This window comes from Anopheles moucheti, chromosome 2 (assembly GCF_943734755.1).
Source record: "Anopheles moucheti chromosome 2, idAnoMoucSN_F20_07, whole genome shotgun sequence".
NCBI lineage: Eukaryota > Metazoa > Arthropoda > Insecta > Diptera > Culicidae > Anopheles > Anopheles moucheti.
Genome location: NC_069140.1, coordinates 98,495,782 through 98,514,817, shown reverse-complemented (window position 1 = coordinate 98,514,817; position 19,036 = coordinate 98,495,782). Strand labels below are relative to the sequence as shown.

At 43.4% G+C, this 19,036-nt stretch overlaps 1 protein-coding gene across 2 annotated transcripts; it reads right to left on the bottom strand.

The window, feature by feature from the left end:
- Nucleotides 1-407: 407 nt before the first annotated feature.
- Nucleotides 408-18,603, bottom strand: LOC128298856 (long-chain-fatty-acid--CoA ligase 6). 2 transcript variants are annotated; one of them, XM_053034654.1, is made up of 8 exons: nucleotides 17,999-18,603; nucleotides 13,632-13,786; nucleotides 4,766-4,939; nucleotides 4,395-4,681; nucleotides 3,426-4,322; nucleotides 3,129-3,357; nucleotides 2,684-2,857; nucleotides 408-2,606 (listed from the first exon to the last, which is right to left on the bottom strand). In XM_053034654.1, exons 1-8 carry the CDS (start codon nucleotides 18,075-18,077, stop codon nucleotides 2,469-2,471), a joined length of 2,133 nt encoding a protein of 710 aa, XP_052890614.1. In that variant the 5' UTR covers nucleotides 18,078-18,603; the 3' UTR covers nucleotides 408-2,468. The 2 variants fall into 2 exon arrangements, with proteins under 2 accessions (XP_052890614.1, XP_052890615.1); XM_053034655.1 differs by lacking the exons at nucleotides 13,632-13,786; nucleotides 17,999-18,603 and adding an exon at nucleotides 10,571-10,678.
- Between the last annotated feature and the right edge of the window lie 433 nt (nucleotides 18,604-19,036).

The following is a 19,036-nucleotide window of genomic DNA, read 5'->3' as shown; positions in this document are numbered from 1 at the left end:
CATGGAAAGACTTTTGCAACATGTCTAGACTTATAATAATTGTTAACCCGCAATTGTTAATAATTGTTAATAAAGAAAATGAGCGTGACATTTCGAAAACAAAACAAATGTTACCACAAACTTTCGGATATTATTAGCAAAGTCAATACAAACCGGATCGGAGCAGATACATCCTTCTTCGACCCGATCAACCATATTGCTTACTTTTCAACTAACTAAATAAATTTTATTGTAGTTTTGATCTAAGTTATAGGCGCCCAGTAGTAAAAAGTTTCTTTGTGTAGTTATTTTGCTTTACCGTTCCTCAATAGTGTATGCGGGTTTTGCTGTACTTTGCTTGTTCCTTCACTCATTTTTTAATAATTTTGCGTGTTATATTTTTCCTTCTTTAAGTGTGTGTGTGTGTCTGATTTTGTATACTTCTTAATTTTGCTTTGCTTGATTTATTACGATTGATTAGTTCAACTACTGTTTGTGTGTTTGTGTTTTTTTTTTTGGTTTAGTCAATCGTGTTCCATTTTCTAGTCTGCATATCTCCATTCCTTCACACTAGCGTACCAATTTCTAACATGTTCTTTCTAAATTCATGTTTCACACCTTCTACGAAGAATCCAACGCGAATGCAATATGATATTAATATCGTAGTTTCTTTGTTCTTCCTTCTTTGCATTTTCCATTTAACGCCTTCTCTCTCTTCTCTCTTTCCTCTCTCACTCTCTCACTTTGTTCCAGTTCCAAACAGTTACTGTTTAAAGGGAAACGTTTAACATTGTTTAATTTGTTTATAGTTTACGAACCCCGTTCCTATTCCAACGTCTTCTACCAAGCCTAAAGGCTTTCCATTCATTCGCATACCTAGCTGTTTGCTAATGTGTTTAAATGGTAAAATTCTTTCCGAGTTTTTTTTTCTGCTAGCATTTGAAACTGCCACTTTCGCCTCTTTCCCCTCTAATTGCTCTATCCCTGACTCACTACTTACTTTAGTCCCACACACACTCACACTCTTCCCAACCAGCGCTAGATGCGGATCGTTCCCGTGTTATGACTCGAAAGAAAAGTGCAAACAGGTAGAGAAGCCCCTCAAAGAAAATCTAAGGAAACCATTCTTACAGCACTCCGATCTGTATACGTAGATATATTGTCGCTTAACCAAGCCGCTTTTGAATGCTTGGAATAATAAATTAAATATAGAACCGAAAACAATATCACCCCTTAATTATCCTCGCTAATGAATACACACTCACTGTGTATTGTTTATCGCTTTATAACAAAATTAAGGAAATACCTACGAACAGTAGAGCAAACACAAGACCTAACTCAAACGATAACATGAAGCTAAACCGTGACTAGAGTTTCATCAAACTGGGATGGGATTGCTTGTCTCCACATAGCATCATTGGTTTTATTTGTTTCGATTTCCTCCTCGCCTGCTTATCGTAAAATAAGTTGTGTGTGTGTGTGGTGGTGGTCGATAAGTTATCAATAATGTTGATAATGGAATTTAACTGTTCGATTCTATTAAAGAAGAGACAAGAAACAAACCGATGCAATCGCGTTAACTAGCTCTACTAACTAAAGAAGTACATCACCTGCATGTGACATCCTCACATCATTATCATCTTCTTGCGCACAGAAAAATTGACGGAATTGCATCAGATTATCGTCAGTAACAATAAATATCTTGGCTGCTATATCATGCCAGCCTCCAGCATACATCCTCCTCATCTGCTACCTGTCCTTCACTAGGGGTTGTTTTTTTCTGTTCTGTTTCCGTTCTATGTAAGCGTTTAGCGATCACTTAGGTGTGGTTGGTTTTAGTAATGGATGAATGGTTGTGATGACGATTCCCGTGCATCTTATATTGGAGAAGCTGCTTCAGCAAACTAGCAAACAACAGTGTGCATCGCGCGCGCTAGAGAGCGTGTTGCGTTTAGGTGCAGAAAAAGATTGTTGCCTATATTACAGCCAGCACCAATCAAGCCACCGACTTCTTCCCTATCCACCCCTCCACCGCAGTACACTCTGAAGCGACCCGATTTGTTTTATACAATTTGTGACACAATTTCACCGAATAGCAGCAAATACAAACAGAAATGAATTACATTAGTACCGGGCTTGGGTTTCGTATTTGTATTTTTTTTTCGTTTAGCTTGTTTATCAATTACTATTTAGTTAATCGTTCCACTAAAGTTTTCGTACGCATTTTCCCTTTCCACCTTTATTACACTTTACTCCATTTTTTCCTACCATTACCGAACGAGTGTGAGTAAAAAACATGCAATACTAGCACCCACCGCTAGAGGGCGCTGCCGGGAGTAAAAGGAACGAGAGGAAACGGTGCGATGCGCACCTCGTGTTTTTTTTTCGATTTCCCACACCCTAACGCATCTGGAAGGAAACCGAAACACTCTAGCCCGGCTTCCCGCACTATGCTTCGCGGCGCGCAGTTAACAATCCGCCGGCCCGGTTCAGTCAAGATGTTTGTACATGTCATCCAGCTGGGGTGCGAAATAGCTTCTGATCTGTGGTCGCCGGGATTTGTAGGTCGGCGTTAGTAGACCATTCTGAACCGAGAACGGATCCGGATGTAGGTATATATCTTTGACCTACGGTGAGAAGTAAAAAGGAGGGGGCATTTGTAGTTTGATAGGAAGTAGATCCACGTTGGTCCATGCGTTCCTACCTGTTCGAAAGATTTCAGTCCAAACTCTTTGCCCCACAGGATCATGTCGTTCAGGATGAGCTGCTTGACGTCCGGATTGTTACACAGTACGCTCAGCGTGCCGGGAATGTTGTTCTCCTGAGCCCAGCTCTTGATGACTTCTACGTCCGGGACCACAATCGCTACTATACAGCTCTGCAAAGGGCAAATGAAACAGTAATTAATTGGAATACTTCATTAGAAATTGTACCGAGTAAAGCATTATCCTTGTTCTTACATAGATTCAACAAATCTTTCTACAACGCAAAATTAGGCATAGTGCTTTAGTTATGCCAGGCATAGCCTAAACGAGAATTATCAAACCAAGTAATTTTTTGGAAACTTAATTGGCTAATCAAATAGTCTCTATAATCAAATAACTAAATGGGGATATAAAATAATATCTAGTAACTTATCCCAAACATACCTTTAAGCTTTCACCGTGCACAAACACCTGCTCGACGTACTGGCTGCGAATGTAGGCATTTTCAATCTTTTCTGGCACAATGTACTCTCCCTGGCTAAGCTTGAAGATGTGCTTCTTGCGATCGATCACCTTCAGCGTACCATTCGGCAACCACTGTCCAATGTCGCCCGTATGATGCCAACCATCCTTATCAATCGTTTCCGCCGTACGCTGTGGATCTTTAAGGTACCTAAAAACCCAAAAGACAAAAGTAATTTATTCGATCTGCTTAAACAACCTCGGGAAGTCTTCTCTTACCCGATGAAAACATTTGCTCCCTTCACGCAAATTTCTCCTTGCTGTTGTGACGCGTAGTACTCCATCTCTGGTACGTCCACCAGCTTAATGCCGTTGCAGGCAACCGGTGGTCCTACGTGCCCCGGCACAAAGTCACCCTGCACGGTGAGCGTAATCGGTGCGGTACATTCCGTCTGGCCGTAACCCTCGCAGATCAGGCAGCCGAGTGCGGCACGGGAGAAAGACAGTACCGCCTCGGACAGTGGTGCCGACCCGACCACCATGAGGCGCAGTCGGCCACCGAAACCTTCCTGTATTTTCCGGAACACCAGCTTATCCCAGATGCTGTTCCGTCGCACGATACCCCGCTTGATTTCGGCCTCCTTCGAGCTGAGCGCCATGTTCAGTAGCAGCTTCTTGACGGAGGACCGTTGGACCTCGGCGAACACCTTGTCGTACACGCGGTTCAGCAAACGCGGGACGGCTGGCATCAGTGTCGGTTTTAGCGCTTTCAGGTCATTCGTTAGTTCCTTGATGTCGCCGGAGAAGAACCCAACGGCACCACCCATGTAGTAGACGCCGTTCTCACAGCAGCGCTCCAGCATGTGGGCTAACGGTAGGAACGACACCATTATGTCACCGACCCGCGGCCGATGGGTGCCGAGCTGTAACAGTACCCCCGCCACGCCGGATAGCACGTTTGCGTGCGTCAGCATCACACCCTTGGGATTGCCGGTCGTGCCTGAGGTGTAGCAAACCGTACAGAGGTCTTCCGGTTTGGGCTCTAGCTCTGGATGATCGTTAATTGCTCCCAATTTCTCCACCTCGTCGAACGTGTGTACATCGATGCCGACATTCTTCGCCCGCTGGAGCGTTGCCGGTCGAACTTCCTTGATGGCGACGACTTTCCGTAGTGATCTGAGAGCGAAACATGAGGGTAAACTTGAGAAACTTTGCTCCACTTTGTATGTGATGCAGCGCGCTGCTTACCTCGGAGCTTTGTCCAGCAACAAGTTCACCTTCTTATCGTCCTCCACGACGACGACCTGCATCTCTGTCTGATCGACGATAAAAGCGCACGCATCGGGCCCGAGCGTGTCGTACAGTGGTACCACAACGAGCGAGTAGCAGTAGCATCCCTGCTCAAACAGGATCCACTCCGGACGGTTCTGTGAGTAGATACCGATGAAGGTATTCGGCCCTGGTCGTAATCCTAGCGAGATCAGTCCGGAACCGAAGTTCTTTGCGCGCAGTAGCGTTTCATTGAAGTTCATCCACTGTGTGACGAAACGAACAGGAGGGACGTGATTAGTGTCAAAGCCATCTTCCCACTTCCAGAGCTATGCCCTCTGCTGTCATACCTGATATGGTGACTGTAGGTTTTCTCGCCATCCCAGACAAGGTCCATTGTTTGACACGTAGGCACCCTTGCGAAATGATTGATACAGTGTTCGGATGTCCTCCTCGAGACAGCTGACAAATTTGCCATCCTTCGCCTCCTTGTAGAACTTGGAAACGTGTATCTGTTCTGGGCCCTAAGAGAGAGAGAGGAAACAGATAAGAACATCAGCGCTCCGAACAACTTGTTGCACAAACTAGAGATGGAACGGTTGAGTTTGTCAATGTTCCAACAGTTGGACGTTGGTTTGAGCTCATCGGTTCATTAATTTCCCCCTCACGACGGTGCGATGCATCGATGTATCGAGCGGAAATTCCCCATCTTTTTCGCCATTAAATTATTCTTTCAACAGGCAGTTTAGTGTGATGTGTTGGTTCCACACCTTTTTGCGTATGGAAGGTGTGATGGGAGGATGGACATCATCATGGCCCCTCCGCAAGCGTAGACGAACGGTGTTTTCTTTTGGCTGCCATAACTCATCGTGTAACGATAATTTTTAACCCAGTGCAACTGATCCTGCGATGATCGGTTCGTCTGAAGTGATGTGCACGATCTTTTCTCTCCCGCGGCACACATAGAGAGTCCATTCAAACACACATGGTGCGCATTTTAGATGACCGTGAGCCTATTTTACGGGCGGACTGTTATTTATTAGAAACAACAACGAGACGGCGCGCGCACACTTGAGAGCGATGCCATAAATTTTCCACTTAACCGTTGCAGTAACCTGCCTGCTCATTCGATGACATGCTACGTAGGCGGAGGAGGAGCATTTTCTCATCTGTTTTGTTTACACCCGACACAATCCTTTCGGTCACGGTCTATGGACACACTGGACACGCTGGTCAGAAAGGAAAACCCGCCAGAAGGGCAGTCTCTCAGTGAGATTTGCGCACTAATGGTTTGCGTTTTATGCGTCGCAACTAACTCAACCGAATGACTGATCTAGAACAAGCGTGTTTTCAATATCTAACACAGAAAGCTATATCGATGATCATTAAAGGAATGGTTGTGTGCTGATGTTCAAAATCCCAACAGCTCAATTTCAAATTATTGTTCGTGCTACGTCTCAGCGACATTGCTTACGCAACTATTTTTATCCTTGTTACACGATTCATGGTATTATTTTTATGGATGTCATCGAAAGCTAAAGCACCTCTTCTCTCATCATGTAAGGGTGGTTTGTCTTACAAATCTCTTTCCGGAGTGCTCTCCCCCCTTATTAGCTGCAATTCATCAGATGCCAGGTGGTTGGAAACATACACACACTGACACTAAGCCACCCTTAGGCCCGGATTAGTAGCAATCGTGATGACCATTTTTACGAGGTCGATTCTTCCATCATCACGCGATCCAAAAATAGCTACAACTACAGTTCATTTTTCATAACCTTTTCCAACTACTACACGCGTCGTCATACCGAATCCGTCATGGTTATTAGCTACTGGCAAAGTGGAGCAAGTAGGAAAATGTGGGAATTGTCAAACATTCCTCGACGAAACAAGCGGGAGAAGGAACCGGCGACATGCTTCCGGGAGTATGACATTTCACGGTCATACACGGCGCTACACCGGTGCACATCATCCCCCTCCCTATGGTAGATCTGGTCGGCTATGACAGATAGGCTGCCAAAAGGCGATCACCAAAGAATCTTGTCTGCCTTCGTGTGCCGTGCCGTGACAAGCGTGGTTGGGTGGTTGTTTGCTTCAAAGTTCAAGTTCAAACGAAGCAGAAGGTGTATATATCATGCACACTTCGATGCTTATTTTACATCCGTCTGCACGATCATCACAACACCGATCGATGCACACAGCACAGTTCCGTGCGATCAACGAACCCCACCCGCAGGCGATGATGATGCACTTGAACGGGGGGAATAAGAACACACACCTGCCCAGAGCCAAATGTCTCCTGAGGTTTGCTAGTGATTTTTGTTTATCGTAGAACGCGTGCAAAGCTTCTCCTATGGTTGTTTCTTTTTCCCTTGAGTAGTCAATCAAAAATTAGTCCAACGTAAATAAAACCGACAAACACCGCCTCGTGTGTGTGTATCATCTCCGCGATGAGTTGGTTGGGTAAACAATAATTTGTATAAATGTTGTTTGAAACTACTGAAACGCAACCGAAGATTCTAAATCATTTGCTAAGAATAGGGCAGAGGTTGATGTAGTTGGCATGGGCAGGGCGAACGAAAATATTAATGACAGATTGAATACAGTCCAACGAAAACAATGGCATGCGATATAGACGTCAACGGTCACGTAAAGCAAATATTATTCGTTTGAAGAAGCGAAAAACGGCGATGCTTCTTCGGTAAACAACTTGCGGCGTAACTCCATGGAATTATTAATTATTTCGAAATGTGTTTCATAAATTTAAACTCAGTGATTATTAATTATGCAAACTGCTCATAATGCGCTATCCAGTTTCCAGTCCCACCGAGACATTTGTTAATATCAATAAATAATATACAAATCAATTATATCAGCATGGTTTAGCTGTAAGGACAGCTTCGTTGCTTCGATGCGATCGTGGTTCCACATAATTTAATTATCTGAGTGTGTCATTAAGATAACATCACACCTGTTTAACGTTACGCCCAATGCGTGACAAATTAGAATGGTAATCGTTCTGTGAGTAAATAAAGGGTCGTATCGCTATTGTAATCGAATGAAATATCCTTGCACAACCAATTCTATTCCATCGCCGTTCATCTGAAAGACATAATTGAAAGTTGAACCCATCCACGTCACCTTGGTGTATGTTGGTCACGAGTGGCCATACCCAAACGTAAATCGACGCCACAATTTACTACAACACCATTAAGTCGTTCCTCCCCCCAAAGAAAAAAGTGTCTACGTGATCCTGTGAGGTCGTCTCTGGCCCTGTTCGCAGGTTATCGATACCGTCAGCATTTGTCCTGTAATTATGTAAAATTAGTGTTAACACACCGAACCGACCATCACTGTGTGCGGATCCGATACAAATGGCAGAACAAAAACACAAAAACGCAACGATAAATTACCTTCGCAACAAAATTAGTGTACGGTGCCATAATTTACTGTCAAGGTTTCCCGGTGCTTTCCACAGCGACAACACAGTTCACGATTCTTCTAGAGCGGGTCTGAATGACACACTGTACAGTTTGTACAGTGAGGCAGCAAAAGCGGAGACGTGATTGACAGAGAAGAATTCATGCACCGAACGAAACGAACTACTTCTGTTGCTTTGTTGAATAGGAGCGGCAGCAGAAGACGGGAAAAAAACCATTCACGCCAAACCCAAAAGATCCTCGTGCCGTTGCTACGCTATCGGACGGGCTGGCTGTCACCGGGTTGAGGATTAATGAGTCCCTCTTGGAAAGCACCTCCCCAGTATGCCTGGGAATTGTGGCTCTCATGTGACTGCAATGCCAAAGGGAAATAGACCACAGCACCACTCGTGATTAGAAATTGGTGGTTCTTATCGAAGCATGATCATGCTCAATCCGGTGATCGATTCTTGAACTGTATTCGTCATAGTCTGAGTAAATAGTATTATTATTACCCGACTCTCCCAACAGTGAGACGCTTATTTACGTACAAAACATTCTCTTCCCAGCTGGCACACGTACACGTTTGGTCACGCGCATATCTTGCCGGATTGCCGTTTTCCCCACGTTCGAGAATGATCCTCCGCTACAGGAAGAAATCCGTTCCCACCTGTTCCCATTTTCCCAGATACGGACCTGACCGCGTGTCCATGTCAGCGATGCGAGGAAGAGTGTGCCGCACGATTAATTAAAATACCACACACCAGAGTGTGTACACACACAGCACAGTGTGGTTTGTTTTACTTCTGGTTTTTGTTTTGATGTTTGCACCCATCTCGTGCAGCTGCGAGGAAGTTACGAAAATTGTTGTTACAAGAATACATCCTGCTCTGTGTGTTTGTTTGTTTTCTTTTATAATCAAGCAAACGATACGCTGCAGATATGATGTGTGCGAATATAATTGCACATTGACTGCGCTAGTTAATCAAGCATTTTGAGGCACCACATGCTCGTTGTTTTCGATGCGAAAAATGAATGTTATTTTTATCGTCCATTCTGTGGTGCAATGAATCACACACAATCGAGCGAGCCTGATATTGTAAACACAACGTTGTGGATTTGGATACGATTTAATTAATTTTAATATGTTGCTGAATGTCTGTTGCTAGTTTTGTGACAGAACCTTACTTATAATTCAGCGCTTTTGTTGCTGTAAATTTGACGAATCATCCAAAAAGTCGAAAAGAATCCACACTACAGGGTGTTTCATAAATATCGTTCAAAATGAATAAGACTTTGTCAAGGACTCTTGGAAATTATTTCTATACTTTAGTCCCGTTGAATTGAAAATAGCAGACGAGCTGTGCTAAATTAGTTTTCCTTCCCACCCGTGTAATGCAACACCTAATCCATTAACATATCCATTTATTATTCCAAAAACAAACGAACGTATTCATTTCGGTAGCGTTATTTGACGAACAAAAGAGCACGATCTGTTAATTACCCCTCTTGAACGTTATGGCCAATTCTGCTGCTGCTGCTGATGACCGTCATATGATACCCGCAAACGCCTTGAACGTCAGTGAATATCACCAAATGACCGTTTCAAACATGTTTACTTTTCCGAATGAGACCAGAAGACATATCCCTTCACTATCATTGACATTAACTCGAATTCCCCAAACAATTTAATTGCATACAATTATGTCAGTGGTAATTATACAAACATGCATTTCAAAACGCCGAAAGCAGCATGGGGGTAGTGTATGAGATCATCCATACGAGCAACATCAGTTTCAATCGGTGAAAATTTAAATATCAACCTTGTAACAAGAATCAGCCGAAAGTTTAATTATCCGCATCGTGTGTTTGCCTCGGTTCCGGCACCCAAAATGTGCATCACATGACAAACCCCCCCAAAACACCACCCACCCGTGTTTGACGGGTGAGTGAGCTTTCCTTCATAAATTTTCCACGCACCAATGGAGCTGTTGGTGAACCTCCCCCTCCCCCCGACTTTTCCTTCGGGGTTGAAAAAACCGTCGGAAAACGGCGAAAAAAAATGGATTCGATTAGTATTTCGCGAGGAGTTTTGTTCGCAGAATGCATTAGACACTGCTAGGGGAACATCTTGAGGGGATGTTTGTTAGAGTGTGGCACCTTGCTGACAGCATTTCCCGTTTCTTGGCTGGACGAATGTGCGTCACGGTACAAAATGAAACATTGAAGCAATTTACATTGAGCGATGTTCCACTTGAGCGCGATCCTCATTTTACGATCGATTTGGTTTGGTATGCTTTATATCAACAAATTAATATTCAATCTAAACAATGTCTTTAAAATTAAAAACAATATTGCACAAGACTTATATGACTTTAGATAAATAACAAAGCACCAACATGCTTTAGGAAGAAGGAAATAATAAACAAAATAACATTTTATATTGATATATTTCAATGGAGAATCCAAGAATATCCAAACCTGAATGCTTTTAAATAATTTAGGGCAATATTGTATGGAATATTTCAATTAAGAGTCCCTGTTTAACCCAGAATGAGCAAGTAAAAAAAAAATAAGAAATAAAAAAAAACTTGAGAATTTATGTAGAGATCATTTTCAATGATGAATCTTTGAATGTCCCACACAAAATAAAACAGAAATAGATATTTTAGTACAATCAGCATATTCCAATAAAATGAATAAAGAAATGGTCTAAGCGATCACGATCGACATTACCTTCAGGATGTCACTCTGAAAGCTGGGATTTATCGGTAACCGGATCGGTTCCTGCGAACCACAGCATGACATTTTGTAGCCGTGTTTGTTGTCGTTTCGTTCACTTGTTCCACTCCGTACGATCGTTCCACTGCACTGGCTGCCCAAAGCTCAAGCACCTTCACACACGCCCAAAGTCCGCGTTCTCATCCGATGTGGACACCGTCGTCCGATTGTATCCTATCCACTTATATCCTTGAGCTAATATTTTCAACCCAAGCGAACGTACATCATCGCATCAAACGCAAAAACCGGGTCGGATCTGGTAGGATCATAATTTTTAACCGTGCGCGTCACACCGCTGATCGTTTCACCATTCGCCACCCGCAGTAGAGCAATCACCAACCTGGTGGCCCTATGTACGAGAATTTGATCAAATAGCTTCAGATTTAATCGTGTGTTTTAGGTGCAACGCCGTTCCACCAGGTTATAATCACACCGCACCACCGCCACCGAAAACCGAAAATTGTCGCTCTGTCGGCTGTAATATGTTTGCTGCTATTTTAAACCAAAAGCACCGCACCACACACAATTTAACGAAAATGTCACAAAAACTAGCGATTTCAAATTGTACCCCTATTAAACTGTCACACACATGCGACGGATTTAAAATTGGGAACGATGTTGATGCATTCACTTCCTCCGGGGGTTAATGATAGTAGTACGTGTTTGAAAATTGCTTTTTAATTGCAATTTAAATCATATTCCTTTTGATGCTGAAACCCTTTCTACTCAAAATCACCTTCACAAAACTGTACGATCACGCTAAAACGATCGCGATCACACTTTTAAAAGATCATTTCACCCACGATCACCCTTTTTGTTTAGTACCGCAGTACAAGGGGTTAGAATATATTTATTTTTATCCTTCTGTCTCGCGCGAACGGCCCAAACCAAGCGCGCCAATGTTAAGGACACTTCACGAAAAAAGCGACGAGACAGTCGCGCGCGCACCAAACTCAAGACATACACGTCCACCGGCGACAACGTCCTCTAGTTCACTGACCAAAACGGCCACAAACGGTGCGATCGCTGGTTAAGGCGGCGTCGTACGCGTCTTTGCTCCTGCGCGGACCACCCCAACACACTCAGCTGTCAACTCAGCCGAACAGAGGTGAGTGTAGGGACCGGCGGCAGTACTACGCCATGTTGTTGATCATCTCCACACAAAAGAGGATTTTCCTTCCTAACTCAGGTTTGGACGATGAAATGGCAAGAATAAAATGCATGACAGGGGGTCCAACGGTGAAACGGGGAGTCTTCGTTCAGGAATGTGCTCTTTAAGTGCACGTCATTACATTATGATCTATGAGTCGAAAGAGCTAATGGAGATGGTGTTTTTGTTGAGAGAAAATACTAAACCATGTGCGTGTACGAATAATGAGTTACACTCAACGCAACACGCAGCGGGGATGATGCAATGCAGCTTTTGAGTTGACACGTGTCGAAATTAAACTGACATATCACATCAATTTTGTGAAACTCATTTTATCATTTTTTAAATTTTGGTGCACAATATCTTAAAGATATTCGAGACACTCAAAATTACTGCAACCCTATTTTTACAACTACATATTTTATATTAATGTAGAACAATTTATCTGCTTATAGTATTTAAAGTAAACGTTAATACCATTCTCCTGCCGATCAAATAGAATTTCTGCCGCACTAGCCATCGTACGAACACATGACGCCTCATGGTCGCTGTCATAGCCGGAAAGGTCGATTCCGGGCCCTCCCCCAGTCGGGATATCGATTACCCACATCGCATCTGGAACGGTTCACCTAACACCCCATATTGAACTGACTCGAAAAATCGATTCCAAATAAATTTCCATCGTTTCACAGGTTTCGAACAATTATTTGCAACATTTGTTACCATCCTCCACGATTGGACTCTCTCACCTAAAAAAGAATAGACCGACTGCTGCCCCATTCGTTCGCAACAAGCCGCAAGCCTTCTTGTTTTCAATATGCTTTCGCCTTTTAAAAGTTCTAAACAAACGCGATGAAATTCGCAACAAACGTATTCATTAGCGCCTGTCGGGTATTTACCCAAATGCGAGTTACAACGTTTTATGAGTATTTATAGATGGATTTAATAAGATCAACATTATCGTTTTGTGATTTTTCCGGATTTTTTCCACCTTTCGATGGGTGAGAAAAAACGGTTTTCCAATATCCCGCCGCACCAGTCATCAGTCCAGATGTTGCTGCTCTGCCGATCCGAGCATGATGTACCCACGGCCAAGTTATCGTAAATATTTAATCATTGCTTCCGTCGCGAACTTCGATGACTGGTGGCCGTGAGGAGTTCGGGAGTTCGGTATCGCTCGCGCACCAGGCGCCTCCATGTGCATGATGTTTAATCGCACGAGGTCGTTGAAAGAAGCAAACAAACGATCTTTTTCCCAAAGTCGGAGTCAGTGCTAATCCGCACCGCTTCATTGGAAGCAGTTAAAGCTAAAGTAGCTCATTAATTTAACAACCATCGCCAGACATTCTTCGGCGTGGCACCGCGCTACTATCGGTTGAGCATGGTTTCCCGAGCATAACTAAACATCCTCACCCAACACACCCAACCAGCCCAGCGGCTGCGGGAGCAGTAGCAGCAGGGTGCGCTCGACTGCTTCTCAATCAGCTTTCGGACAAGGCGTGCTGCGTATGTTCGTATGTCTGCACCTTTTTCTTGATGCTATTCTTAGCTGATAGCAGATTTTTCGAACAACAACGCAAATAACACCTCACGCTATGAATACAGGCCCACACGCACACACATCAGCACACATGTCGGCATGTCCGTTCGACCGTGCTGACAAGAATACGCGCGGGAATCTATTTATGATTCGCGCATTTGGCTGATGATGCCACCGCCTTCGCCACGAGTGACGCCGCCATAATGGACAAGCACCGTCCGCAAACTAAACGGTTTCGCTGTCACGACGTCACCGGTCATGATCATGTGCCTCTGCTGTGACGATGCCATCACCACCGGCGAAACCTGCCCGATTACGCTACTTACCGCTTCTATTGGACATTGGTTATCTAGAGGCACTAATGGTTTCTCCGGTACGGGTCTGGTCGAGTAGTAGTACGCTGAGGCGGCGAGTGCTGCTGTCAGCGTGAGAGCTCCGGCCGTACCACCCACATAATGCAAGTTTTCCTCAATTTCGTCTACTGTATGGAGGTGATAAAAAAGGAAGAGAAGAGAGAAAACATTAATTAAGAAAAATTCACAGCACCATTACAAAAATACGAAAGAAACCAATACCGATGGCAGATAAGGAAATCGATCAATAACATATAAACGCCTAAAAGTATGCAATGTATACGCTTAGTCAAGACATGAACCGCGACTGCATACATGTTGCCAAGGTTTGCTTTTGTGAGGAAGTTTGTTATTTTTATCACCAATTATTAACAATTAAACAATTACTGTTGAAATTTTTAAATTACACATTATAAATATTTTTTCTGTCTTTTAATTAAACTCAACTCATTACAAATTCTTTTCATAAAAAATAATGATACAGCTCAGGTTATCATTAAAGCTACTTCGGATTTTTTTAAATGTTCTCTTATAAAAGTCATGAATTATGCAAACAATATACCTCGTGAGCTATGCTTTATCAACGTTCATATCGGACCCTAATTGTGATAACGAAATGCTACATTTCGCCTTGTGAAATTACATAAACAGCATTGGCATCGCAAGGCGCCCCATCATACACAGCATTCGTCCGCTTATCAATGGCAGCACCGTTTTGTTAATATGTTCACCTTTCCAAATGTGAAAAAATACAATTTTACGTCCTCTCTTATCGAATCTTCATCGAACGGCAAGCTGTAGTTATCGATAGCGAAAGAAATACTGGTTCAACAACGGCATGACTTATCGGGGTTTTTTTTGGTACTGATTCAGCAAAGCGTGATACATTCGGGTGACTCGCACAAAATCCCACAGTTCAATAAAGAACACAAAACACCTCAGAAGGCATTCGGTTGACTTTGAATCGTTTCACTAAAGCAAGAATTCGCTGAATCGTGCGCGTGGAGTCACCATTAGCTGGTTGCTAATCGATAGTTGGCTCGTGCGACCTGGTCGACTTCCAATAAAGCACAACAACACCCTGGTTCCAAGAGGCTGCTACCATAACCGGCTACTCGAAAGGCCGGTTTTTTTCAAACGCAAAACTACACGTGACTCCATTATATGTCCGGAGAGTTCTTCTCACCGCACGTCCACACAGCCTGAAGTGAGCGGTTCTGTGAGATAGTTTACGTTTTTGCTAAGAAAATTAAATATTTACATCGGGTTCAGTAACACGCGAAAGCAGACACCACTGAAACATCCCCTCATATTATGACTGTTGGGGAGATACTTCAATTTTGCACTACAACCTAATCAAAAGACTTAATATTACGATCTTTACCACAAGTTTTGATGAACTTCAACATTGTGTGGCTGCCCTTTAGCTCTTCCTGGTTGGAGTTAACTTGCCTCCCTCTTTAGCGCTGTGTCTCTTATCGCTCTCTCTCTGTTCCACACACTGTTTACTTTCACTTCACACTTGCGTTTTGCGAGAGAAATTTCACTGCGAGAAAAGTGCTCCCAAAGAGAGAGAGAGAGGGAGTTGTGAGTAAATTTCGTAACCACGATCTCGTGAGACGTGCGAAAAGATCACCAAAACGTGGTGGGATGATGCTTCACTTCCCCGAAGGGGGTGCCAGAGGAAAAATCACATAAAATTGCACACTTAAATATCACACACACACGAACACACACTCCTGCAGAGTTGTACAAGTACACGAACGGGGTTTGCCACGAACGGGGTGGCCACGAAACACCACCAGCAACTGAGTACTGACTGTTGCGTACTGCGCCACGGTGAGTCTGGCGTTTGTGTCTAACCAGTCATGTTCATGCGTCTGCCACTATGAACGCTCTGGTAGCAAGGGGGTGCCCTGGCTGGGGGAAACAGGAAGGGAGCAGAAATGTGCCCCGTGTTTTTCGTCACCAGTTCTGCTTATGTATGGGTGAAGATAAGGGTGTAATTTTTCATGATTACACCGGTACAATATTTCCCCCACAGAACCTACACTTTTAATTACTATGACCCACCTCAACAGCCCCCCCCCTTTGCACTGGAGAATGGTTGAGTAGTCTTCCCGATCACACCCCGCCCGGTGGGTGGACGAATTAGTGACAGTTTGCATGGTCACGCATGGTCGCAACGCACCTTGCCGGTGTGCGCAACTTACGTCGGACGGTGTTGCCTTTTTTCCGTAAACATACAGAACGGCTGCGGACGAGATTTTCCTACCGGCGACTGCGCAGACGCATCTTCGGGAGCATCAGCCAAAGGAGAGCGAGATCACGCACGGGGACAGTTATAATAATGCACGAGGTGAACGATCGCCGGGCTCCCGGTCATGGATGTTTACAAGCGTGTCGTACTATTGACAACATTGGTTCGCCCTCTTGGACAATTCGCGGGCTGATAGATGATACAAGTAGCGCTGTATTCTTATCAATCGAGGAAATATTTACGAAACGATGATGGACCGTGATCTTTCACACGTTTCGTGCGCCGATTTACGATCGGTAAACAGAACAGCATCTCGCAAACAGCGTGAGCGTGTCCGAATTTATTATTTGCCTCACCAAATATTGTGACCCCAATTATTGTGTTTGTTTCATTTTTGTTTTTGAAAAAAATTACCCACAGCGATACACCCAAAGGTGTAGTGTCTTCAATTCACCACTGGATTGAATACGCCTAGAGGTATGCAATATTACGTACAAAAGCTTCTTACAATCCGTAGAATACGTCGATTTTTTTAGACCCTTGTGAAAGAGCCCAACACTAGTGTTTGCACTCAAATCGTTAATTTGTTTTTATTATTCCGGAACTACCCCATCACTACATGATGGGAGCGGTACCGGCTTTCACACAAACGGACCGGACCAATCCACTGTAGTGCAAGGACTGACTATCTGGCTACGTGGTAAAATAAGTGTAGTAACTCAGAAAAGGCAGGTAAAGAGAAAGAGCCTATAACAACTTGTCTACTGTAGTAATAAATGCAATCCAAAATGTTGGAGGATCATGTCGAATTCTGACACCCTCTAAGCATTGATAATTCCTTATTTATCGCGAGACGCAACGTGATCACTCCTTAACAATAAGTTCAGAATATCAATTGCCTCAAAAGACTTAAAATAATCCCATAAATCCCATAAATAGACATTGAGCACCCCTGCTGTCAATCAGAACTGGTGGAATAATTAAACCTTTAAAAGGTCCATTATTTGTCCATTTTCTTTTTTTAGCCACTATACCACTCCTAAAACGATCACACACACCCTGTATCGTAAACGCATTTTAATGAACGCTCGAATCGATCGCATCACATTCACAAATTGTTGACCTTGCTGATAGTACCTGGACTTATAGCAGGAAGAAAAAAAAGCTTTGATGGGTTTATCAGATTGAAAAATCGATTCCATAATCTGGCCTATTGTGAATTGCTACTGCTTTTATTTTTTGCTTAAAGATGTTGATAATTTTAAAGATCCAATCGCTGCTTACATCAACATTAAAGTACATTTACGTAACCTTGCACAATCACCAACGAATAACTAAAAATAAGAAGCTTTTCTGCATCTCCCGATAACAAACGTTAGAAACATGCGTCAAGGAAAGACATTTCTTTTCGGCGTACCGGTGAGAATGTTGGAGTTGGCATTGATTTGTTTCGATCCATACCTTTACCCCGTGCCATCTAATCGTCACGTTTTTATGGCTTAATTAATCCCATTTCCTTTTGCTAACGGATCGCTGTGGGTGCCGTTGCTAAGCGTTTTGTTTTATAATTGTAGCTCGAGTTTTTATCCATTCGATTTGTTGATATGACGTCTAACAGGGACTTCTGGCCGTGGCTTAAGCCACAGATTTTGTGTGTGCGATTTTTCTTTATCTTTGTCACTACTAAGTCTTAAGATATTGCAACCCGGTACGCTACACGTGTTCATGGCGTGTGAAGAATGACAAGAATTACAAGGGAAAAGGATAAAATTGCATTATATCTATATAGATATATAATTATTAAGTCTTATCTCGTGTTTTGTATAAACTTTTGTGTTTTAATTTAGCAGTATAATTAAGCACATGCCCATTTATAGAAGTTCTGACATCAAAATTGATCTCAAATTCAATTTCAATATGTCCTTAAGTTGTTATAAAATTCAGTAAACGGTGAATATTTAAACCGTATCTTCAAAAGTGTCTTTATTTGTAATTGAAGATCAAATATAAAGCATCCTTAATGGATCTCCAATTCTCATTAGATGGAAATGTAATCAAAAAAAAGAGTAGAAATACTTACAGAATCCAGTCGTGTTGGACATGATGATAGTCGTTGTAGATTTCAACCACGTCAGGAAACTATTCGGTACTAAGAACATTCACTTTCACTGTCTTCTCTGGCCGAGAGATTATCGGAGACGCCGGTACGTACTTCAAACGATCTCCGGCCCAGCCCTGACAACTTCTGCACCAACTTTAAACGTATCGATTCCTACCGAACCTTAAACGGACTGTGAGTAGGTTTACGGGATTTGACCGAAGCTGCACAAATCAATGGAATGGGCTGGGCTTCTCCAACATACACCTCTGCTCCAACGACGGCTATCACTTCGACTGACCCACTTGAAATGTCGCGTCGAAAGATGGTCTTGTTTTCGCGCCACAACAACTAACTGTTGGGTACGGGGCTAGGCTTCTTGCACACGAGCACTGCTGCTCCCGTTTGTTTCCTGCTATGTCGAATCGATTCGGATGCACACTTGCACAGCACACGTCAAAGTCGTACGGAAAATGCAACTTTCCTCGCTGGAACTCGGGTGGGCAGCATGTTGTATTTAATTGTATTGAAACCCCGGGTTACTGTCAACGTAATGTAATATCTCTCTTTCGACGCACACACACACATACACTCTTTGGTTGGCTCTCTCACTCTCTCTCTCTCTCTCTCGCTTACTTTACACCACTTTACATTATTATGATTTGTGCAACACTTGTCCACCCTGTCTTATTCCGGAATAACCTTACTGTGCTTTATGAACTGGGCGCGATGGATCACTGCAATAAAAAAGCAAGATAAGCGACATTAACCCACTTGGCTTATCGGACGTTCACTGTTTGCGTCGTGACGGTAATAAACATTCCCAATCCCTCCGGTTTTCGCAACAATCGCTCGCCGTACGCTTCACCGGACGGACGTCCTACGGCGCGCAGCACAAAGGATCGACTGATCGTGATCGTGCGTTGCTAATTGTCACAAAGATCGCGCGATCGGGTTCCGCCACATTTATCGCTCACGGTCAGACGTCTTTGTGTGTTGCGTTTCACGCTTTTGTCGCTT

Excerpts from the sequence above, each read along its gene's own strand:
- LOC128298856 (XM_053034654.1), bottom strand. The coding sequence starts at position 18,077 with ATGTTCTTAGTACCGAATAGTTTCCTGACGTGGTTGAAATCTACAACG. Across the intron at positions 2,858-3,128 it reads TGCACGGTGAAAGCTTAAAG|AGCTGTATAGTAGCGATTGT; the intron begins GTATGTTTGGGA and ends TGCCCTTTGCAG. Across the intron at positions 2,607-2,683 it reads GACTGAAATCTTTCGAACAG|GTCAAAGATATATACCTACA; the intron begins GTAGGAACGCAT and ends TTCTCACCGTAG.